General features: G+C 41.4%; 1 protein-coding gene and 1 pseudogene across 3 annotated transcripts in view; one reads left to right on the top strand and one right to left on the bottom strand.

Annotated features, from left to right (window-relative positions):
* Znf157 (zinc finger protein 157) overlaps positions 1–25,689 on the top strand; it is a 40,907-nt gene that overhangs the window by 9,085 nt on the left and 6,133 nt on the right. For 2 of the 3 annotated variants that reach the window (XM_046442578.2, XM_058578714.1), the window contains exons 3-5: positions 19,410–19,536; positions 19,816–19,911; positions 20,837–24,716. In XM_046442578.2, coding sequence (XP_046298534.1) covers positions 19,410–19,536; positions 19,816–19,911; positions 20,837–22,062 — 1,449 coding nt within the window. In that variant the 3' untranslated portion in view covers positions 22,063–24,716. Of the gene's footprint in view, positions 1–19,409; positions 19,537–19,815; positions 19,912–20,836; positions 24,717–25,689 lie in introns of those variants that run through there. The other variant, XR_009226646.1, reaches the window with a different exon arrangement.
* On the bottom strand, positions 24,668–25,243 carry LOC124091509 (eukaryotic translation initiation factor 1-like; annotated as a pseudogene).

The following is a 25,689-nucleotide window of genomic DNA, read 5'->3' as shown; positions in this document are numbered from 1 at the left end:
GGAGAAGAAAAACTTGATTGGGTGGGCAATCGTTTCTAAATTGGTTTGTCAATATTCTTGGTAAAACTGGGTTTGTGAGTCCAGGGATGAGGCCTAGTCCAGAAGAGGGCTGTGAGGATCCTGACTAAAGTTTGGTTAAAGAGTTTGTCCTTGACAGTGGTCATGTAATCACCTATGATATTATTAGTCTGCCCTAATCTTGTATTGTGTAGGTGACCTGGCTGCATTTCTACCCTTCTCTAATTTTGTCTTTGAGGGTACCCGAAGGCCAGAATTTCCTCTTTAGGTGGGTTAACTGAAAGTAATTAGATCTAAGACATGGGAGCCTCATTCACTCAGGTACCAAAATCCATTGGTGAAATCCTAACTTGGGCTACAATTGGATTGAGAGAATATAGAAATACAAGGGTTGATAGGATTAAGGGGGACTTTATGATGAAAATTGACATGCTCAAATGGGCTTTACCTGAATGATCTATGGATATGGATATTATGTCTGATTGGGGAACACTTGCCCTACCTGGCATCCTAAAACCAAAACCTGTTTCAGCAATCCTAATGGAGCTACACATAGGAATGTAAAGGTTAATGGGATCAAGGTAAAAATGTGGGGAAGAATTGCTCTATTTGAACAGGCTTGATGACAAGTAGTGGCATCTCTTTTACCTAAATGTATTATGGAGATGGATATCATATCTGATTATGGAATGTTTCCCTTCCTTGGTATTGTTAATTCACCCTTTAAGCAGTATTACTTGAAGATAATTACTTGGAGATACTAAATGGGAACCTGTAAAATTGTTCAAGCCCACAATGTATAGAATAGAACCGGGGTACTGGTATAGACAAATTCTCTGCACAATAGCCCTGTGTAGAATATGGTCTGGTGCTTATGATAAAAGCCCATGAGCGCCTCCCAGTGGTAACTACTAGGATTTTGGGCTAGAGAATTTCCATTTGAGGGATAGTTACTAATTTGCTATCAGATAGATATTAACTGAAACTGTCCCTATGACTGAAGGACATTAAGTAATTTTGAGACCTAAAATATCCGTGATGTCTTGACTGATGGAGAAATGCACTACTTCCAGAGGAATTCCATAATAAAATGGAAATGGTTTGTATAGGCATATGCTGCCAGGGGAATGGAGTTAGCATATTTATGAGCATCAGAAAACTCTTTTTTTCTTGGAATTGATATATGATGAGGTGGCAGATTCTGTTGTCACTTGGACAGTGTCCTAGTTTTCAGCTGACCAACAAAGAGCTGCTTGGTTTGTGGGTCGTAGTTCCAAGGTAAATGGACAGTATCCTGACTTGGAACAGTACCACTGTGACTGAATAAAGTAAATGCAAATTACCTGAGTTGGGTGAAGTGCTTTATTACTTGCTAGCAATGATGAAAGAATTGAACAAAATTGAGAGCTGGCCATATAGTCAGGCAGAAGGGCAATGAAATACTGGCCATTAATGTCCCTGTGGAAATCACTATAGGAATTTGAGGGAGGCATGAAAGTGAGACACATTGATGCCCATCAGAAGATTCCCCTTCAGCATTAGAAGGTGAATAGAATCAACAAACAGATATCCTTATATGTCTGTTTGTAGTAGCCACTTGGGTCCATGAAATGAGTGGATATGGGAGTATTGCAGCAATTCAGAGATGGGAGAGAATCTACCTAGAGGAGTTGGTCCTGTGTGTACCACACATGTATGGAATCATGCATGGAAAATATTTGGAAAAAAATACATCTATACTAAACATGTATAGACTTTTTTCTTGTCATTATTCACCAAACAATACAGCATGACAACTATTTACATGGCACTTACATTGTATTAGGAATTATAAGTAACCTAGAGATGATTTCAAGAGGCATTGTATATAGCTCAGCTAGCATGTGCAAGGCCCTGACCTTGATCCTCAGCACTGCAGAAAACAAAAACACAATGGAGGCATATAAAGGATTTTTGTAAATGCTATACCATTTTGTAGAGGGATTGAGTTTATGTGGATTTTGGTATTTGCAGGGGTACTATAACAAATCCTCTAGGAATACCAAGGGACAGTTATAATTCTTTGTGTACCCCCAAAGAAAAAAACACCAATAAGAACTGTTCTGTTTGCCAACAAAAGAGACAGAGACAGTAGATATCTATGTGGCAGATTCCCCAGGGGGACGATCCTGAACATAGTTAGTTGTCAAGTCAGACCATTGCTGGTAGCCCCAAGGGCCACAAATGGGTGCAGACAAGAATAGACACTGCCTCTTGATTTGTCTTTGCTTACTCAGTGGTATGTTTAGTGCTCTCAGTGCTATAAAAGATGCACAACAGAAGATATTGCACCAGTTTGGGCCCCCGAGTCACATTTCTTCTGACCCAGGAATGCATGTATTCCTGTGCAGTGAACTGCAGCAAGCAATTGAAGCCCTGGATCTTTACAACAGGAGTGGGAGGGGGGAGATACAAACATGAAGGACTGATTTTACACTTTTTCTCAAATGTTTGCTCATCTTCAATGTAAGAGGGGGAAAGGAAGTATCCCCATTAAATAGATTCTGTTTTTTTTTTTTTTTTTTTTTGATGGATGCAGGAAAGAGGATGGTGGTATGATGACTATGCTTTTCTGTTTCTTCCCCATATCACCTTGACTCTTTCTTCCTACCTGATGCAATGTAGCAGGACTAGGGCTACAACTAGGAGTGCCACAAGCAGGGACGAATCCTAAGCAAGGAACTGTAACTATTTTTTCTAAATATTTATTTTTTATTTGTAGTTGGACACAATACCTTTATTTTATTTATTTAGTTTTATGTGGTGCTGAGGATTGAACCCAGTGCCTCATGTGTGCCAGGCAAGTGCTCTACTGCTGAGCTACAGTGCCTTTGATGGTGTTTTGATGAATAGATTTTGTTTTAATAGTTTGTATTTGAAACTATTTTAAGCTTATGTAGAAGTTGCAAGTACAGTAAAAATGCCTTTTTTTCCCCCTGAACCAGTGGGTGTGGGGGTGGGTGTCCCTAGTCCTAGCTGCTGCTTGGGAGGCTGAGGCAGGAGGATCCGTTGAACCCAGGAATTTTAGACCAGCATGGGCAACATAGTGAAACCTGACTCAAAAAAGACAGACAAAGGACTGGAGAGGTAGCTCCGTGCTAAGGCTAAACATACTTAAGTTCCTGGGTTTGATTCAGCACTGCAAACAATTTTTCTTTCTGAATATTTGAAAGTAAGTTGGCAGCCTGCTGCCCCATCATTTCTGAATGCTTCAGTGTTTTCTACGTGCAAAGACCTTCTGCATAACCCCAGGACACCAGCAAAATCAAGAAACCTACACGACTACCAGCCAGACCCCAGTCAGGTTCCACCTGTGGTCCCACTAGAGTCCAGTATAGCTAAGGATCCTGGTCAGGATTCCATTTAGCCTTCAGCAGGCATCACATTAGTGTTCCTCAATAGCTAGAGTTCCTCTGTCATTCTTGGTCTTTTGTAACTTTTTGGAGATTACAGGGCAGTTATTTTATAGAATGTCCTTTGATTTGGACATGCCTGGTACTTCCTCAGGATTAGATTCTGGGTATTTATATTTGTCAGAGATGTCACAGAAGCCATGCTGTATCCTCAGTGCATCTGGTCAGGTGGCCTCTGATCTCAGTTTGTCCCACTAGCAATGACGTTCACTGTGGTTACCTGATGAAAGCCGGTATGCTAGGCTTCTCCACCATTAAGTTGCTCTTTTTCCCTTTTAATTCACAAGTAGTTTGTGAAGAGGCTTTGAGGTCAGATAAATATCCTCTTCCTCATTAAATTTTCAATTTACTCTTTTGTTTATATTAGTATGGACTCATGGTTCCTTCCTTTCTTCTATGGATTAAAATCTTTTGTTATTATTCTGATTTTTCCCATATTGGGGATTGAACTCAATGGCAGTCTACCATGGAGCTGCACCCCAGCCCTTTTAGTTAATTAATTAATTAATTAATATTTTGAGACAGAATCTCACTATGTTGCTGAGGCTGGCTTCAACATGTGATCCTCCTGCCTCAGCCTCCGAAGTCACTGGGATTACAGGTATGTGCTACCACACCTGGCTGGTTGCTTTTTCACTGTTAAGATTCATTCATTCATTCATTTTGGGGATTTAACACAGGGGTGCTTTGCCACTGAGCTACATCCCAGTCCTTTTTATTTTTTATTTTGATAGGATCTTTCTTAAGTTGCTTAGAGTCACACTAAGTTACTGGCCATGAATTTGTGATTCTCCTGCCTCAGCCTCACAAATTGCTAAGATTACAGGCATGTGCCACCACACCTGGCATCTGTTAAGTTTGTTTTTATTTTATAAAAGTTTTAAAAATTGAAGCCAGACCAGGTGGTGCATGCCTGTAATCTCAGTGACTTCGGAAGCTGAGGCAGGAGGATGGCAAGTTCAAAGCCAGCTTTGGTAACTTAGACCCTGTCTCAAAATGCAAATAAAAAAATGTCTGGAGGTTGTAAAGCACACCTGGGGTTCAATCCTCAATATTAGAAAAGATTTTAAATTAATAAATAATAATTGTACATTTTATTGGACACCAGGTGATAGTTCAATAAATCAATACAATGTGCAATGATCAGATGAAGGTAATAGGCATATCCATCACCTCAAATATTTATCATTTCTTTTCAGTGAGTTTTTTTTTTTTGTGGTACTGGGGATTGAACCCATGGCTTATGTGCATGTGAGGCAAGCACTCTACCAACTGGGTATTTCTCCGGCCCAGACATTTATCATTTCTTTGTGTTGCAACCATCTAAAATCTTCTATACTGTCTACTTTAAAATATATAATTAATTGTTGTGTTATTGAACATGAAAAGTTATTCCTCTTTCCAGGTGTGGTGGTGCACTTCTGTAATCTCAGTGACTCGGGAGGTTGAAGCAGAAGGATTGCAAGTTTAAGGCTATCCTTGGCAGCTCAGTGAGACCCTGTCTCAAAATAAAAAATAAATATGGGAGCTGGATACAGCTGGGTACAGATGTACATTTGTAATCCCAGTGACTTGGGAGGCTGAGGCAGGAGGATCACAAGTTTGAAGTCAGCCTCAGCAACTTACTGAGGCCCTAAGCAGCTTAGCTAGACTCTGTTTCAGAATTAAAAAAAAAAAAAAATTGAAAAAAGGGCTGCGATGTAGATCAGTGGTTAGGTGCCCCTGGGTTTAATCCCTGGTACAAATAAATAAATGGATAAAATAAAATAATAAAAAGCAGGGGTTGTAGCTCAGTGGTGGAGCACCTCTGGCTCCCTGAGTTTAATCCCCAGTACCACAAAAAAAGTTATTCCTCTATTCCTTTTATCCAAATGTACCCCTATATTCATTAACCATCCTGTCTCCACCTATCCCCTACCTTCCCAGGCTCTGGTCACCACTATTTTACTCTTTCCTATGAGATAAAAAAAATTTTTTGGCACTAGGGATTGAACCCAGGGGCACTTAACCACTGAGCTACATCCCCAGTCTTTTAAAATTTTGAGGCAGGGTCTTGCTAAGGTGCTTACAGCCTCATTAAGTTGCTGAGCCTGGCTTTGAATTTTTAGTCCTCCTGCCTCAGCCTCCTGAGTTGCTGTGGGATTATAGGTGTGTGCCACAATGTCTGGCTAGGTCAACTATTTTTTAGCTTCCCCAGATATGTGAGAACATGGGGTATTTGTCTTTCTGTGCCTGCCTTATTTCACTTAACATAATTAATGTCTTCTAGTTCCACCCATATTTCTTTTCTTTGTTTTTATCTTTTTACTTTTGGTACCAGGGATTAAAGCCAGGAGTGCTTAACCATTGAGCCATATCCCCAGCCCTTTTTATTTTTTATTTTGAGACAGAGTCTTGCTGAGTCACTTAGGGCCTCACTAAATTGATGCTGGCTTTGAACTTGTGATCCTCCTGCCTCGACCTCATGAGCCAGTGGGATTATAGGTGTGCACCACCGCACCTGGCTCTAGGTTTTATTTCTGAAAAAAAAAAAAAGATTTTGGTAGCTTTTTTCTTGTTTTGATGGTACTGGAGATTGAAACTGGGTCATTCTACCGTGGAGCAACACTATATATATATATATATATATATATATATATATATATATATATATAATTTTTTTTTTGAGACAGCTTAGTTGCTGAGGCTGCCCTTCAATTTTTGATCTTCTTATCTCCTGAGTCAGGATTACAGGTGTGGGCCACTGCACCTGGATTTTGGTAGGTATTGAATCCAGGGCCTCAAAAGTGCTAGGCAAGTGCTCTGCCACTGAGCTATGTCCCTAAGTCTTCTTATTTTATTTTTATTCTTTTCTTCTTTCTTTATTGGTGCATTATAATAATACATAATAATGGAATTCATTGTACTGCTTAGCTGATTCCTCTGATCAGAGTGTCACAAAGATGAAAGGATATTGGCCAGACTGTGATCTTTTTCCAGAGCCAGGACTATTCTTCCAAGTTCTTTCAGGTTGTTGGCAGAATTGGGTTCCTCGGAGTTGTAAGACTGAGGCCATCAACTCCTAGAGGCTGCACTTCTGCATTGAAGTTCACAACTTACTTGTTTGCTTCTTCTTGATAAAATACATAATAAAATATACTTTATAGGTAGTTCAGTGCTTTTAAACACATTCACAATGTTGTGAAACTATTACTACCATCCATCCTCAGAACTCTCTTCATCTTGTAAGAGCGCCACCATGCCCGGCTGTGTATCTTCTTTGGAGAAAAATTGATCAAGTACTTTGCACATTTTTGAATTGGTTTGTTTTATTTATATCTTTATTTTTATTTATTTATTTTTATGTGGTGCTAAGGATCAAACCCAGTGCTTCATGATTGTAAGGCAAGCACTCTACCACTGAGCTATAACCCCAACCCGGGTTGTTTGTCTTTTGTTCTCAGTTTTGGGGAGGAGTACTGGGAATGAACCCAGAGGCTCTTTACCACTGAGCTACATCCCCAAACCTTAAATTTTTTTTTTAAATAGTAACACAGATTTAATTAGGGCAAGCCTGTGGAGGTGGTTCTAGTGAAGACTCTTTTTACTTATTTTTATATTATTTAAATTTTCATATGGGTTTTATTGTGTTGCCAAGGCTGGCCTCAAACTTATAATCCTCCTGTCTTAGCCTCTTGAGTAGCTAGGATTATAGGCATGCCCCACCTTGCCCAGCCCCACTCAGTTTTCATTTGATAATTTATTTACTTATTGCTTTAGTTTTTCTATGGATTTTAGGAAGACTCTAAGTTTAAATAGATTAATGTTAGGATTAAAGGAATAAAGAGGGAAGAAAGTGGAAACACAAGTTTTAGAAGGTAAGCATGCCCTACACAACTAGAAACTGTTATTATTATTATTTTTTTGTACTGGGTATTGAACCCAAGAGTACTGAGTTACATCCCCAGACCTTATTTATGTTTCACTTTGAAGTGAACATAGATTTCACTAAGTTACTGAGGCTGGCCTTAAACTTGTGATCCTCCCCATCTCAGCTTCCTGGGTAGATGGGATTATAGGCATGCACCACCATGCTTAGTTCACAGCCAGAAACTTTGAAATCTAGATTTGTCTTTTGTTCTGAGAAGACATGACAGAACAGGAAGTGCATTCAGGCACATGAATGATAATTTTCCCTTGGAGAACTCAATTTATAGTAGGCTGCTGAAATATATGATTTTTATGATTTATCAAATTATTTCTTGGGAGGCAAAAAACATGTCTACACTAAAAACAGTTCCTGGTACTGGAGGATCAAGAAATCTTTCACTAAATCATCAAATGGATGATGGAGACAATATCTTTTTTTTTGATGGTATTTTTTTATTAGAGCTTTATGGTTATACATGTAGTTGGGTTCATCCTGAGGAAATAGTATCTTTAATTAAAACTTTGTCATAAATGCTAATATAGGTATTCTGTGGCTGTTTTTCTTTTAGAAAAGATTAAAAAAATTTAGTGGTAGAGGGACATAGTACGTTTATTTATTTACTTTTATGTGGTGCTGAGGATGGAACCCAGTGCCTCACACATGCTAGAAAAAGGTTCTACCACTGAACTACAACCACAGCCATAGAAGATTTTTAATTCCATATTTAAGATTAAAAACAAGATTTTGATGAGTGTGGTGGTGCACACCTGTAATTCCAGCAACTTGGGAGGTTGAAGCAGGAGGATCACAAGTTCAAGGCCAGCTTCAGCAACTTAGTGAGTTCTTGTCTCAAAATAAAAAAGTGTAAAAGGCCTGGGATGTAACTCAGTGGTAAAGTGCCCAAATTCAATCCTTAGTACCAAAATAAATAAATAAATAAAAGAAAAAAAATTTTCTGGCAGTTGGTGAGTGATAAGAGAAGAGATGAGCATAAATTAACATATCTAAAAAAATCTGATGGGTCAACAAAAATTGCTTTGGATCTACAAATTATTCAGTGATATACCTGAATAATTAGAATTTTACAGCAAACCAGGCACACTGGTGCACGTCTGTAATCCCAGCAATTTGGGAGGCTGAGGCAGGAGAATTGCAGGTTCAAAGCCAGCCTTAGCAATTTAGTGAGGCCTTATGCAACTCAGCGAGACCCTTCTCATAATAAAACAAGGCTGGGTGCGATGGTGCACACCTGTAATCCCAGAGTTTCGAGAGGTTTAGGCAGGAGGATGGAGGTTCAAAGCCAGCCTCAGCAAAAGCAAGGCACTAAGCAACTCAGTGAGATACTGTCTCTAAATAAAATATAAAATAGGGCTGGGGGTGTGGCTTAGTGGTCCAGTGCCCCTGAGTTTAATCCCTTGTACCCTGCCAAAAAATCATAAGAGGGGCTGTAGATATGGCTTAGTGGAAAAGTGACCCTGGGTTAAATTCCCCCCGCCCCCATCAAAAAAAAGTTTTAGAGCAAACTACCTCTAAACAAAATCCAAGAACTATGGACAATGGATGTATGAAATACTGCATAAAGAAGCCCATGGAGGAAAGTTGTGTCAGGCTTTTTGATTTTGTAGCCTTCTAGCAGTGGGTATGTGAGGACTTAGTTATTTCACCTTAGATTTTTCTGAGTTGGACCATTTTATTTTATTTTGATAGCAGGGATTGAACCCAGGGATGCTTAACCACTGAGCTACATCCCCAGCCCCTCCCCCTCTTTTGTATTTCATTTAGAGACATGGTCTTGCTGAGTTGCTTTGGACCTCACTAAGTTGCTGAGACTGGCTTTGAACTCACAATTCTCCTGTCTCAGCCTTCCGAGCCCCTGGGATTACAGGCGTGAGCCACGATGCCTGGCTGAGTTAGACCATTTTAACCTAACTGAGCAGGATTAAAGAGATACTTTAGGGCTGGGGGTGTAGTTCAGTGGTAGAGCACTTGTCTAGCATGCCCTAGGCCCTGGTTTCCATCCCCAGCACTACAAAAAAGACATTTTTTAATATAGATATTATATGTTTATTGCATACACTGTACTTGTTTGTATCTAAGCAGAATTTGTATTGCCGCAGTCTGGCTGGACACAATCAGGAGCCACTTGTCAAAAGAAACTAACTTTACTTTTAGAACCACACACGCCAAACAAAACAGCTCCTCAGGAAAAACCCTCAGAGCCCCAACTGCCACCACCGGCTTCCCACAAGCCTCTCCCTCTACCACAAGCCTCACTACCTCCCCCCATCCTCCTGCTCTTGAGGCCGATTGGCTGGGTCGCATGGGCGGAGCCAAAAAAGTCCCCCAATGAGCAGCTCCGTGGTCTGAAAGGGCAGGGAAACAGCCCAATGAGCATCACCGCAGAGGAGCCAATCAGCTAGATGTTGCTGGGGCCGCTGTGAGCCAATCATCAGCTGGCAGTCTGAAAGGGCGGGGAAACAGCTCAATGAGCATCTCCAATGAGCATCACCACAGAGGAGCCAATCAGCTAGATGTTGCTGGGCCGCTGTGAGCCAATCATCAGCCAGCAGCTGGAAGTTTGCTGGGGCCCTTTCGGCTGTGGCTCTCAACATTGTATAATTTGTACTCCCAGCAATTTCATTCATCCTCACTATCATCTTTCATTATCTTGAGTCTTCTGTCCCTTATCTTATCTTCCCTCCCTTTTTGAAGTCTTCCTGTGCTTTTCCAGGAGTTTTGTCTAGCTGTTCTGTTTTTTTTTTTCTGTGTTGCTAGATTGTGCACACTTTGTATTCTTATGTTGTTCTTAAAAGAGTCAGTGTGGAAGAAGTATTACTCACTTCCCTGGTTCAATCTGGTGAACCTCCACTGCTCCCCATCCCCTCTTATTGTGAGTTAGCATTCGCATATCAGAGAACATTTGGCCTTTGGTGTTTTGGGATTGGTTTATTTCACTTAGCATGACAGTCTCCAGTTCCATCCATTGACTGGAAAATATCATAATTTCATTCTTTTTTATGGCTGAGTAATATTCCATTATGTATTTGTATCCTATTTTCTTTATCCATTCATCTCCAACCAGGTAGTTTTAATGGCCCATTTCCTGCCAGTGAAATTTTGGAAGTCTGACAGTCACTTGTCCTGTTTCTGTCCCTTTAAGTTTAAGCTGGCATTGTTTTTGCTGATGTTAACATTCTTGAAAGCCTGTGATTCTCTTGTGTACCATCCCCATTTGACAAAAAGTTCCTCCACAGATCTTTCCTGGATATTCCCATCTCTGTTCCTGTCTTCTGATAAGATAATTTAGTAGATTTGTGAGTTACATACCTAATCTTTGCAGGAAAATAAGAGTTTCCTGACACTGTGACCTTATTCTCTGCTGGTGTAGAGGTCTTATTTCCAATGAAAGGAATGTTTCTACCATGTTACACAACAGTGATTTCACTGAATTGGAAGCTAAGACTTCTGGAAGGCCACTTTGGTTTCCTCATGCCTCAAATCGACAGGTGAGGAAGGGAGCAATTTTTCTAATTTTAGCATCTTTTATAATCTGTCAAGATCTCCAAAGCTACCAGCATCAGTCTAACTTGACCTCCAAGTTTAAGGCCTTTGCATCTGGGAATCTGCCATATAGCCATCTGCAGTCTTTTTTGCTGGGAGTCAGAACAGTTCTTATTGTCATTTTATACCTGAGAGAGTGTAAGAAGAACATATCTAGATTCAGCCCATCTTTGCAATTCCCCATATCCACTCATCTCATGGACCCAGGTGGCCACCTCCAGTGAGCAATGGGATTTCTGCTTATCTATTGTAATCAGATTGAAACAGGAAACAAAAGCATGCCCAACAGTCACACAAGGTCAAATCATCATCTCCTTGACCAAAAGAACCCACATGAAACCCTTGCCCAGTCAGCAGAGAAGATCAGCATCTTGTGCTCAGGCAGACTCCAAGCTCAGTGGTGGAAGACATCTCTGCACTTTACAGAAAGCATTGAAGGGATGGGGAATCTGCTTTCATGGGACAATGGACACTTTTTTTTTTTTTGGTACCAGGGATTGCCACATCCCCATCCCTATGTTGTATTTTATTTAGAGACAGGGTCTCACTGAGTTGCTTAGTGTTTTGTCATTGCTGAGGTTGGCTTTGAACTTGCGATTCTCCTGCCTCAGCCTCCTAAGTCACTGGGATTATAGGCATGTGCCAATGCACCCAGCACAATGGACACTTCTAAAGGAAAGGATGGCATTTGACTATCAAAAATGAAATTAAAAATTAAGCAGAACCTAGTGAAGGATAATGCATGAAATGATTATAGTGTAATCTTGAGATCCCAGTGGGTACAATTTAAAAATGCAAGAATTTAAGAGCATCCCAAAATTATGATACAGAAGAGCAATCCTAAAATAACTTGACCTAAATGAGAATTTCAGTGGCTTGCACTGACTGTCTGCTGCTGCCTGGAGCTGGCCTGCAGTGGATGGGACTCACAGTCTAAAGACCCGGAAGTGGGTTCTTTTGATAGGCATTGACATGTCCTACTTGGATGCATCCCTCAAATTCCTGTAGTATGTACCCCACTTGGGTATCCATCCCTTTCATAACCAGGTTTCTATTGCCTCCCTACTTGAGTATTTGGTCAGGCCATTCACCATTGCTCATGAATAAGTAAGAGCCCAAACACAAGGGGCTTTTTAAGCACTGTTCAGTTCTTCCATCACTTCTAGGTAAACAGCATGCAGTTCAGTCCACCAAGTTGATTTATTTTTACCTTCTTCAATCACAGTGGTGACCTTCCAATATCCAGGATGTTGTCCATTCCCTTGGAACTGCCATCCATGAACCCAGCAGCTCTTTGTCAGTCAGTTGATGGCTGATTATAGGACACTGTTCTAGAATCTTGCCATTCCTCATGCTATAAATCAGTCTTAGGACAAAAGATTCTTTCATTCCCCCTGGTTGCATGTTCCTATGTAAATCATTTCCATTTTACTATGAAACTCTTTTATTTTTTTGGAGGTAGTGGGGATTAAACTCAGGGCCTTGCACATGCTAGGCAAGGGCTCTATTACTGAGCTGCGTCCCCAACCCTTCTCTTTTTTTTTTTTTGAGACAGGGTCTCATTAAGTTGCTGAGGCTAGCCTCAAACTTGCAGTCTTCATGCATCAACCTTTCAAGTTTCTGGGATTATGCCCAGAAACTTGTAACTCTTCTGGGCACTTCCCTTCTCATTAGAATTTCTCTGACATCACCCAAGACAGTGGGCATTTCACATTTTAAAATCATTTTGTGTCCTTCCATCACAGAGGTAGCTTCAATTAATGTTCCATAGCAAAGTAAGAAACATCCCTTAAGTGGAAAAACTCCAAAGTCTCAGTAGCCATCACTGGGAGGTCCTGACAGGCTCCACATTTTTTTCTGAACCAGCACTCCACTCCTTCTATTGTACATCATGTGGGCTTGGGTAATCTTACTGGTTCTCATTTAGCATGTTTAATTCATATTGTTTGTCTGATTTCTTTTGTTGTGTTGTTCTGGTGTGTGTGTGTGTGTGTGTGTGTGTGTGTGTGTGTGTGTGTTTCTGGGGATCAAACCTAGGGCCTCATGCATGCTAGGCAAGCATTGTACCCTGGACCAACCATACCCTAGCCCCCTTGTTTGAAGGGTGGGTTTACATATTTTCTGTTTTACAGTACAGATAGGGGAAACATTTTCACATTAGTCAATGTTTGGTTACTATGGCCAAAATACCTGACAAGAACCACTTAGAGAAAGAAAAGTTTATTTTGGCTCATGGTTTCAGGAGTTTAGTCCATGGTGAAGCAAATTCATTGCTCTGGGCCTAGGGTGAAGCAAAACATCATGGCAGACAGACATGGTGGAGAAGCACTGCTCCACTTATGGCCACCTGAAAGCAGAGAAAAAAAGAGGAAGGGGCCATAGGGAAGGTGCATCCTTCAAAGGTACGTCCCCAGTGTCCCACCTGCCTATAGATACCACCCAGTTAGTCCATTCAAGCTAGGATGGACTAATTAAGTTAAGATTTCACAATCCAGTCCTTTCATCTCTGAATATTCCTACATTAATACAGGAGCCTCTCTGCCACGGCCTGTGTGGGAAGGGAGTATGTACCCGTTGGAGGTATGGGCCAGCTGCAAATAAAAGCTAGGAAAGTAAGATTAATAAATGAACACAAGGGCTGGGCTTGTGGCTCAGTGGTAGATTGCTCACCTAGCATGCATGAGGCACTGGGTTTGATCCTCAACACCACATAAATGTAAAATGAAGATATTGTGTCCACCTATAATTAAAAAATAAATATTTTACAAAAGAAATAAACACAAAAGATGAGAATTATATGTATTCAAAGCAGAGGCTTGACCAGTGGAAGAAACCTGATGGGTCTGATCCTAACAAAGGGAAAAGCAGACAAATGCTTTATTTATAGTGAAACACACCAAAGGAATTTATTGTGAGGAAGGGTTCTTCAAAGGTAACAAGGAACTGAGGCTGTGGGGAAGTTGGCTTGATTGGGGACTTATCACTTGAGCAGTAATTCTTCCTCCTCCAGGCAGCTGGCACCACAGGGCCAGTTAGGCATGGGTATCTCTTTCTCCTAGGGAAGCAGGCATCTGCATTCAAAGCTATTGAACCCATAAATTCCACACCACGCATGGAATCTGCCTCATTAACAGCAGCTGCTTGCAAATGGGTGTGTCTTTCTGCACTGTTGCACTGAGAGAAGCCCAAAAGGGCAGTCTAGCTGTCCAAGGCTGCGGAGTTCAAAGCAATGATTCCTTTGTTGTTCCCAACAGGAGCCTTTGGGGGACATCTCATACCCAAATCATAACAATTTCCCAGTGAGATACAATGTTCATCCCCCCTAACAATCAGATGAAGGTGATAAAGCTACTTCACATGAAGTCTGTTCAAATATACCAACTCTCTCATTCACTGTAACCTCAACTCCATCAACCCTTACTTTCTAACTATAGCATCCATTGGGACTTTTTGTAATTCTTTGTTATGATGCTGGGTATTGAACCTAGGCCCATGAACATCCTAAATAAGTGCTGTACTGATGAGTTACTTCTCTAGTCCCTGGTTCCAGCTTTCTAATACCCTTCTTTTTTTTTCTAATACCCTTTTAAGACTAAATATCATATGTTTATGGGGTGACTAGGGGCCCTCAGCCACCAGTCACCCCATAAACATATATAAAAAAAACTCTTATCACTCTAGAAATTCCAAGGATTTTGGGAGTTATATGTCAGAAGCCAGGGACTGGAGACCAAATCTATATTTGACAATATCACAGCATCTAGTAATAGTCAAGCAAGTAATACTAAAAATAGAGTTATACAGAAGTCTTTGAGAGGTGCAAAACTATTGGATGAAAGTTTAATAAAGAACAAAATATATACATAATCTCAATATATCTCCACTGATTACTCATTTTAATTATATAGGGAGAAATGGTAACTTTATAGTGGAAAAACCTGATGGACACTATCTTTTTTTCCAAATATTTATTCTTAAGTTTTAGGTGGACACAAGATCTTTATTTTACGTTTATGTGGTGCTGAGGATTGAACCCAGTGCCTCGTGCATGCTAGGCGAGCACTCTGCCACTGAGCCACAACCCCAGCCCCTGATGGCCACTATCTTAACCAAATGATTAGAATTAGAAAACTTTTAATTTGAAAATTTCTCATAATCTCACTTTATGGAATTAACCAATCTCCTCCCACTGGGAATTGAACCAAGGGCCTTGTAAATGCTAGCCAAGCCCTCTACCACTGAGTTACACCCCAAGCCTTTCTTAATATGGTGGGTCATATTGTTTTTTTTTTTTTTTAAACGCCAGGGGTATTTAAGACCTGAGCCACATCCCCAACCCTTTTTATTTTTTATTTCGAGAGAGAGTCTCACCAAGTTTCTTAGGGCCTCCTTAAGTTAATGAGGCTACACTCGAAGAACTTGTAATTCTCCTGCCTCTCCTATTGGTTTTTAAAATTTCTGCCAGCCTTATACTCTTTGGTTAAACTTCAACTGATCAGACAGTATGTTTTTACATGTTTCTGGATTTGATTTGCTATTTGTTGAGGTTTCTTCTGTGTTTATGAGGGATATTAGACTGTAATTTTCTTGTCATGTCTTTGGTTTTACAATCAGGATAATGTTGACCTCCCCCAAAATGAGTTGACAATTGAGGGCTGGGGATGTGGCTCTGTGTTAGTAGATTGCCTACCTGGCATGTGTGAGGCCCTGGTTTCAATCCCTAGCAGAGAGAGAGAGAGAGAGAGAGAGAGAGAGAGGGGGGGGGAGGGAGGGGAAGAGGAGTTGAGAAGTGTTCTCTTCTAGAAAGTAAAAAAAAGAGGGATTGTGTAGAATTGATATATTCCTTAAATGGCTGGTAGAAATGACCAGTTAACCCATCTGGGCCTGTGAATTTCTTTTTTCAGAGGCTTTCAAGTAAGAATTCAATTTTTAGTAGATAGTTCTTTAGGTTATCTATTTCTTCTTGAGTGAGTTTTGGTATTTTATGGATTTCATAGAAATCGTCCATTTCATCTAAGTTGTTAAATTTATGTGAACAAAGGTGTTCATTTTTTTCCTCATTTCAGTGTCTAGGGAGTATACAGTGATATCTCCTACTTCTGCTATGAATAAGTGATCTCTTTTTTTTTTCTTTCTTAGTCCATCAAGAAGTTAATCAATTTCATCAATCTTTTTAAAAAATGAACTTTTGGTGTCATTTATTTCTCAATTCTTTCCCATATATTTAGTTTTGCTTGTCTTTTTATCATTTCCTTTCTTCTGCTTGCATTGAGTTTATGTTACTCTCATTTCTAGTTTTGTAAGAAGCTTAGATTGTTGATTTCAGATTTTTTTACTGTAAGTATTTCTTGTTATAAATTTCTATCTTGGGGCTGGAGATGTGGCTCAAGCGGTAGCGCGCTCACCTGGCATGCGTGCGGCCCGGGTTCGATCCTCAGCACCACATACAAAGAAAGATGTTGTGTCTGCCGAAAACTAAAAAATAAATAAAAATTCTCTCTCTCACACACTCTCTCTCTCTCTCTCTCTCTCTCTCTCTCTCTTTAAAAAAAAAAATAAATAAATAAATTTCTATCTTGGGCTGCGTTTGTGGCTCAGAAGTAGAGTGCTTGCTTAGCACGTGTGGGACCCGGTTTGATTCTCAGCACCACATTAAAAAAAATAAAAAGGCATTGTGTTGTGTCCATCTACATAAAAAAAGATTCATTCTCTCTCTCTCTCTCTCTCTCTCTCTCTCTCTCTCTCTCTTTCTCCTTTTAAAAAAATTCTATCTCAGCACTACTTTAGCTATACCCCACAAATACTAATATGTTGTTAATTTTTAAAATATTTTTTTAGTTATACATGGATGCAGTATCTTTGTTTATTTACTTTTATGTGGTGCTGAGGATCAAACCCAGTGCCTCCCTCTACTGCTGAGCCACACCCCAGCTGCCTGATATGTTGTATTTTAATCTTCTTTCAGTACAAAGTATTTTTTATTTACCTTGAGTCTTTTTTTTTTTTTTTGGACCATGCATTATGTGGAAATGTGTTTTTTTGTTTGTTGTTAGTTGTCTAGGCTGGTCTCAAACTCCTGGGCTCAAGTAGTCCTCTTGCCTCAGCCTCCTGAGTAGCACACTACCACAACCAGTGGAAAGCGTTTTTGTTTGTTTGTTTTTTTCCCAGTACTGGGGATTGAGCCCAGGGCCTTGTGCATGGACAATATCTTCTTCAGTTTCTGAATATTTAGGAATTTTCCAGGCATCTTTCTATTATTGGTTTCTAGTTTAATTCCCTTATTATCAGAGAATACTTGGAATGTTTTCAATTCTTTTAAATTTATTGAGGATTGTTTTATGATCCTGAATATGGTCTATGTTGGTAAATATTCCATGTGTACTTGAAGGACCCATCTTTTCTTTGGAGTAGAGTGTAAAGTTATTTGGTTGATTGATGGTGTTCAATTTCCCTATATCCTTGCTGATTTTCTGTCTACTAGTTCTTACTCCTAGAGAGCTGTTGAAGTCTCTAGTCATTGTTGTAGATTTGTCCATTTTTCTGTTCAGTTCTTTTCATTATTTAATTATCATGTTGCTGGGGATTGAACCCAGGGCCTTGTGCATGTGAGGCAAGCACTCTACCAATTGAGCTATTCCCCAGCCCTCACTTTTGATTGTTTTTTTTTTTTTAATTTCTAGGGCCTCTTATGTGCTAGGTGAGCACTCTACTGCTGAGCCCCAGCCCCAGCCCATCCACAAGCTTTTCCTCCTCCCACTGTAGCTCCCTGAGCTGACTACAGAGCTGGAGATATAGCGTTTCCACTATGGCACTCAGGGTTTCCCAAGTAGGTTTGCCTTCAGAACCAGCCTTTGATAGGATAGGATAAAAGTGGCAGGGGTCCTTCCCACTGTCTCTGGTCAGAGAGTAGGACTCCCTTTCCTTCAAGGTGACTGCTGTTGCTGGATTGCAGTGTTGGCACTAGGCTTTGTTGGGGGCAGCACTGCATGAAGAAAAAAAATAGGATTTCTCCTAGTGTCTTTGTCTCACAGGGGCCTTCCATTTTTCTCCGAAGATTATAAATATTTTTTTGGTGGTGCAGGATGGAACCAGGGCCTCATTTATGCTAGGCAAGCTCTCTACCACTCGGCTGCGCCTCAGCCCAAAGGTCTTCTTTTAGCTTTTAAAGATAGGCGAGATGAATGGGTGTGTTATTATTCACTATCCTTTTCTTATGGAGGTGCTGATGGTGGAACCCAGGACCTTGTGCTAGGCAAGCCCTCTACCACTGAGTCACACTATCTTAAACTGGAAATGGCACAGTTATCTGAGACTGTCTCCTGGCTTATGTTCCAAAACATCATACTTTCCTGGTTCTGTCCCTACCATTCAAAAATTTGCCTTGTAATCTTCATGGCACATTGGTGCCTCTCAGACTCTGTACTCAGTTCTTGCCGCAGTCCGGCTGGGCATGAATAACTGAGCCGCCACAAAGCCTTGTAGGTTCAAACAGCAACTACTTTATTTAAACTCTCACCAGCACTGCACCTGCGCTTTTCTGCCAACGCCACCCACGTGGCCTTCTCCCGGGACACACCACACACCAACCGGAAATCCCTCCTCCGGCACTTCCCCAACCAATGGGAACTCTCCGGGAATCCCCGCGAGAACTCCAAAGTAGCAGGCCCAGGCGGACAGCAGGGGTCTAATATACACAGCTTAACATAACCATTATCATCTCAATGGCTTGCGTCACCTCTCAACCACTCCTTCTGGCAAAAATGCCATGCGTCATTTGGACTCGGCTATGACTCTCGGCAGGTTCTCCTCTCAAACCCATGTTGTCTCTTAGCTTCCCAATTCATTGTAGTAGCTTCAGATAGTAGTGAAATAATCTCGCCTCCCAAGCCTTGCTCTATGCCAGCCTTCTGTCCTGAATTCCAGCTGGACATTTCCATTGGAATATTCCATAGACACTCCTGCTGGGTCTCAAGATCTACCTCACTTTCTCCTCCCTTGACTCATTGTCTCTCATTTTGCTGTTCTCAGCAACCCCCCCCCCTTTTATGAGGTATTGAGGATTGAAACCAGGGACACTTAACCACTGAGCCACATCTCCAGCCCTTTTTTGCATTTTATTTAGAGACAGGGTCTCACTGAGTTGCTTGTGTGAACTTGTTAAGTGCAGATCCCATGGCTTCTTCATTTTCATTTCCCCAGAAACTTGCCGAGGACCAGGCACACAGTCTCAATTCAGTAGTTTAGTAATCTTTTCTTCATGAATTAATGCATGAACACAGTAGCGTGACTTTTCAGGTTTCCTTTGCCCAAAAAAGTGTAATATCAAGTAAGATACTGGATGGGGTATCTGGTGTGCCTCTTTCTAGTGTGCTCTCAATAAGACTCCATTGAAAGGATCAGTTCTCAAACATCTTTTTTTTTTTTTAATTTATGCATCCAATTCTGATCACTGGAGATTGTTGTTGTAGGGGTCCGTGTCATTCGAGGATGTGGCTGTGGATTTCACCCGACAAGAGTGGCACAGACTGGACCCTGCTCAGAGGACCATGCACAAGGATGTGATGCTGGAGACCTACAGCAACCTGGCATCCGTGGGTGAGGATATTTGTTTTTGTAACTCCTGGGAGCATGTGTTCACTAGACCACATGCAGCCTCTGTAGAGTTTAGTGATATTTTATTTTCAGATTCAAGGGTCACACTGGCTGAACAGTTTATGGCACCAGGAAGAACTGTGTGTATTCTCACCTCCCCAGTGAAAGGTTTAAATGGGCCCCCTTCCTTGTGCAGCTCATGAAGATGCACCTTCCTCCTTCATCAGAGGCCCCAAAGCTCAGACATCTTGGCCCACGTCCTGTGCCATTTCCCATTAACAGGCCTCTGCGTGGCCAAACCAGAGATGATCTTCAAATTGGAGCGAGGAGAAGAACTGTGGATATTAGAGGAGGAATCTTCAGATCATGGTTACTCAGGTGAGTAACCAGGTGAGTTACTCAGGTGAGTAACAGACATATGGAACACAGGGGGAGTGAGATCCCAGGAATTCAGGTCAGAGGGTATCCTTGTACAATATGTTCTAGGAATCTCTTTTGCTAGGCCTAACTCTTTGAAAATAAGGACAGAAGGTTTAACTGCTTTCAATACCTAAATTCCATACCCCAACATCATGCTCACAATTCACTGTTGTTTTATCTTGATTTTTGTCAAGTTATCCAGTACTCTTTTTCTTTTTTTGTACCAGGGATTGAATCTAGGGACACTTACCACTGAGCCACATCCATAGCCCTTTTTTGGGGGGTGCCAGGGATTGAACTCAGGAGCACTAGGTCACTGAGCCACATCCCCAGCCCTATTTTGTATTTTATTTAGAGACAGGAACTGAATTGCTAAGTGCCCAGTTTTTGCTGAGGCTGGCTTTGAACTCATAATCTTCCTGCCTCAGCCTCCTGAGCCACTGGGATTATAGGCATGTGTCACCATGCCCAGCTCCCCAGCCCTTTTTATATTTTATTTAGAGACAGGGTCTTGCCAAGTTGCTGAGGACCTCACTAAATTGCTGAGGCTGGCTTTGAACTCACAATCCTCCTGCCTCAGCCTCCCAAGTTGCTGGGATTACAAGTGTACACCACCACACCTGGCTGAGCCATATGAATTTTGAATATTGTGGGCAGATTGAACCCAGTGCCTAAGCCTAGTCTAAGTGACATCTCCTGGGACTTGCAAAAAGGCCAGGGCAAAAGAGGGAAAAATGTTGAGAGGTAGTATCAGTGAGTCATCAGGGGGCCAAAATGATATAAATTATAAAGGCTCTGGTGGAGTTTAATTTTACACTATGAAAGAAGCCATTTGAAGGTGTTAGTACCTCAAAGAGTGACAGACTCTGGTTTGTTTTTAAAGGATCTCTCTCGCTACTGTGTGGCAACAGCTCTGTTGGGGCTAATGCCCTCAGGCTGGATAACAGCCTGCTTCAGCATCAGAGTCTTCACAGTTTGAATCAAAACGTTGAATATAATGGATGTGGGAAAGGCTTCCACCAGGAAACCGGCTTCCTTCAACAGAAAAGAACACACACTGGAGATAAAAGCTTTGAATGTCACGAATGTGGGAAGGCATACTGCAGGAAATCAAACCTGGTTGAACATCTGCGAATACACACAGGGGAAAAACCTTATGAATGTGGCGACTGTGCCAAAACCTTCAGTGCCAGATCATACCTCATTGCCCATCAGAAAACTCACACGGGGGAGAAGCCTTTCGAATGCCCTGAATGTGGGAAATCTTTTGGCCGGAAGTCACAACTCATTTTACACAGGAGAACCCACACAGGAGAGAGACCCTATGAATGTACAGAATGTGGGAAAACCTTTTCCGAGAAGGCAACTCTCACCATCCACCAGAGGACCCACACGGGGGAGAAACCCTACAAGTGTAGTGAATGTGGGAAACCATTTCGTGTCAAGATAGCCCTCACCCAGCACCAGAGAACTCACACGGGGGAGAAACCCTATGAATGTGGGGAATGCGGGAAAAATTTCAGGGCAAAGAAATCCTTAAATCAACATCAGAGCATTCACACAGGGGAGAAACCTTATGAATGTGCAGAATGTGGGAAGTTCTTCCGAATGAAGATGACTCTCAATAATCATCAGAGGATCCACACGGGTGAGAAACCCTATCAGTGCAATGAATGTGGGAAAGCTTTCAGTGTGCACTCCTCTCTTGGGGTCCATCAGAGAATTCACACGGGAGAGAAGCCTTACCAATGCAACAAATGTGGTTATGCCTTCTACGTGAAAGCACGTCTCATCGAGCATCAGCGAAGGCATTCAGGAGAGAAACCCTATGAATGCACTGAGTGTGGGAAGATCTTTAGCATGAGGAAGTCCCTTCGCCAGCACCGGAGAACGCACACAGGAGAGAAACCATATGAATGCAGCGAGTGTGGAAATGCCTTCTATGTGAAAGCCCGTCTCATTGAGCATCAGCGAATTCACACGGGGGAGAGACCCTTTGAATGTCAAGAGTGTGGGAAGGCTTTCTGCCGGAAGGCACACCTCACAGAACACCGGAGAACTCACTTAGGCCGGCCCTTGCCATGTGCAATAGAAAAAGCCCCTCCCTAAAGACCCTCCCCACCCCTGGATCAAGCTCCTTGGGGCATCTGATTACCAGAGCACTCAGAATACCCCTATCATGGTGTGGCACCTAGCTTGGTGGAAAGCTAGTTCCTGACCCCCTTAGGGGGCAGCTCCTTGTTATTTTCATTTGTATTTCCCCAGTTGGTGGTGAAGCTGAATATCTTATCCGTTTGGCCCTTCAGGTTTTTCCTTCCATGTATTGACTGTTCACACTCTTTCCTCAATGATTATTTGGTACTGAGAATTGAACCCATGGGCACTTTACCACTGAGCCACAGCCACAGTCCTTTTTTATTTTGAGACTGTGTTTCACTATGCTTCTAAGGCTGGCCTTGAACTTGCCTCAGCCTCCAAAGTAGCTGGTGCTCACTGTTTTCTTTTGTCTTTTTTAAAAAAATTTTTAGTTGTTGATGGATCTTTATTTTATTTATTTGAATGTGGTGCTGAGAATTGAATCCAGTGTGTCATGCGTGCTAGGCAAGCATGCTACCACTGAGTCACAACCCCAGCCCCTCTTTTGTCTTTCTTTTTTTCTGTACCAGAGAATGACCCCAGGGGTGCTTAACCACTAAGCCACATCCCAAGTCTTTTTTATTTTTTATTTTGACACAGGACCTCACTAAGTTACTGAAGGTGGCTTCAAATTGTGATCCTCCTGCCTCAGCCTCATGAGTTGCTGGGATTACATGCAGGTGCCCCTGTGCTTGGTATGCTCACTGTTTTCTAATAGGCTGTTCATGTTTTACTTCCTGGTTGAAATGGTGTTTAATATATGAGATTATAAAAATCCTTTTTCGTGTGTTATGTAATGTGTTCTCTCAATCCATGACTGATTCATTTTGTTCATTCTTCTGCTAAAGTTTTTTTTTTCTATACTTTTCTCTGCAGTTAAAGTTTCTACCAACATTTAGAATTTCAATCCACTTTGAGATTTCTTTTTGTATAGAATGAAGTCTGCAATGTATAATACTACATGGTCTTGTTAATGTTACACAGATGCTGTCACACTATAGATAAAATTTGGTGGGCTGGGGATATAGCTCAGTAGGTATAGTGCTTGCCTAGCATGCACAAGGCCCTGGGTTCAATCTGTAGTTCCACCAAAAAATAAAATAAAATAAAATTTGGTAGCTGGCTTTTTTTTTATGTGATGCTACCTTCTCAATATCTATCCATGTTGATAAAAGTCTAATTTATTTATTCCCCTCTCCATTCCCCTTGTGAAGGACATTGTATTGTTTCTGTGTTTTGTGACCTAGAAGTGGAACTGCTGATTCATAGGGTGTAGTGATGTGCCAGTTACTAAGCTCTTTTTTTTTTTTTTTTGGTATTGGAGATTGAACCCAGGGGCACTTTACAACTGAGCTACATCCCCAGTCCTTTTTATGTCTTATTTTGAGGCAAGGTCTCTCAAAGCTGCCTGGATTGCTCTCAAACTTGTGATTTTCCTGCCTCAGCCTCCCAAGCAGCTGGGATTACAGGTGTGTGCCACCTCAGCCAGCAGTTATTAAGCTCTTGTGTCCCAGCTCCAAACCCACCTTTCTAGATTATACTTTGTGAGTCTAAAAACCACATTTCTGAATTGCCAGCTTCTCTCTGCCAAGAAGAGATACTAGATGTAAATTTTAGGACTGGAGAGAGAGGGGGGAAAAAAGGGACTCGGTCCTTTTGCCCCTTCCTGTTAGCTCCTCCTTCATCTGTGTGTCCAGCCAACACTGCGTTTTCACTAGGCAGCAGAATTCCTTGTCATAGAAGCAGTTTTGTGCACTTCGAGATTTCCCAGTCCCCCCAGATTCAGCTTTATGGGACTCCACCTGCTTTGAGACATAGGCATCAGCTGGCTGATAAAACCTCCTTAGAGGCATGAGTCCCAGTCACATGGGACCCCTCTTCCACCTTTCTAATTTTTAATAATTCCAATGGTATCCTTTTGTTACTACCTAGCCTAGCTGCTTTCTACAGTTGCTACCTCCCTGAAAACTTAAATTTGTTTTCTTTTTGTCTCTTAAGTTATATGTGGGAATTCTCCAATTTTATAAGCAATTGTTATTTAAAATAACTTTTCTCTGTGAAAATAATGAGTGTGGTTTCTGTGTCTTACCTGGGCCCTGATTAATCTGCGTCAAAGTTTGTCAACTTCATTGTTTTTTTTCTCTTCTGAATTTGATTACTTTATACTGTCAGAAGTTTGAGAAGTTCCTATCATCACCAGCACTTAATATTCGTCTTCTAAAAAATTTTTTTGGTACTGAGGATTGAACCCAGGGGTACTTAACAGTGAGCCACATCCCCAGCCCTTTTGATATTTTATTTAGAGACAGGTCTCTTTTACTTACACAAGGTACTCTTGCTAAGTGCCTCGCTAAGTTACTGAGGCTGGCTTTGAACTCAAGGTCCTCCTGTCTCAGCCTCTCCAGATGCTGGGATAACAGGTGTTGCACCACTGTGTCCAGCTAGTCCTCTAAAATTTTAACAGCAACTTTGCTCATATGTGTGTGTGTGTGTGTGTGTATGTATATGTGTATATATATATATATATATATATATATATATATATATATATACACATACACACACACATACACCCACATATACACACATGTGTATAACCAAATGGTTACATTATACAAGCTGTGAGGTTTTTAAACTTATGACAAGGGACAGAAGGGAAATTCTACTTATTGCAAGGAAATTTTCACTTAAGCTTCAGTGAGCCACAAGCACTTCAAACCCATGAACCTTCAGCTGATTGCCCTTAGCCAGTCCAATCTCTACCAGGAACTGGCATGTTCTTGCGCTGGTCGCCCTGTAGCTGAATTACTTCTCCATATTCTGGATGCTCAATTACAGTACCATTGCAGGCAAATTTCTTCCTAAACACCTCCATTAGTTTCTTTTAATCGTAATCACCAGCGACTCCTTGGACAGTAGTAAGGGTCTTCCAGACGTTTCTCTGTTGAATTCTTATGTGGATCTAATCCTCAGTGCCAGCAGGAAGCAGGTCATAACCCTTGCTTGCATCAGCAAAAGAGTGGAGGTTCTGGATAGCAGAAATATGGGAAATAGGGTAGGATTCCTTTTCTACAGTGGAAATGGCCTGCAGAAGGCGGCTGCGCTGCGGGAGAAGGCGGGCGGGGGGTGGGGCCTCTGGAAGCGCAGGGGGCATGGAGCGGGAGGCTGCTGAGTCCTTGGCAGCGACTCAGTGACTGGGGATTCACGAACATTTTTATCTTATATTGGCAAGATTTTTTTTTTTTTTTTTTTTTTTTTACTCACATATTTGCCATCTTGGTTCCTCTTCTTTACTTTCTGCACTCCATCCAGGGATCATTTTCCTCTTTTCCTGAAAAATACCCAGTAGAGTGTGCTCTAGTGGGTGTCTGTGGTGAACTTCTCAATTTTGTGTGGGTTTTGTTTTGAGAAAAAACCCAGGGGTACTCTACCACCGAGCTACATCCCCAGTCCTTTTTTATTATTTTGAGAAATGGTCTCTTACATTGCTGAGGCTGTCCTCAAATTTGTGACCTTCCTGCTTAAGCCTCCTGAGCTGCTAGGATTACAGGCATGAGCCATCGCATCCAGTCTGAGAATGTTTCCTTATGATACGTTTTT

This window comes from Marmota monax, unplaced genomic scaffold (assembly GCF_021218885.2).
Source record: "Marmota monax isolate L192 unplaced genomic scaffold, Marmota_monax_Labrador192_F-V1.1 WCK01_AAM20220418_F8-fsc00170, whole genome shotgun sequence".
In the NCBI taxonomy this organism is placed as follows: Eukaryota; Metazoa; Chordata; class Mammalia; order Rodentia; family Sciuridae; genus Marmota; species Marmota monax.
This window is presented reverse-complemented; position numbering and strand designations above follow the sequence as displayed.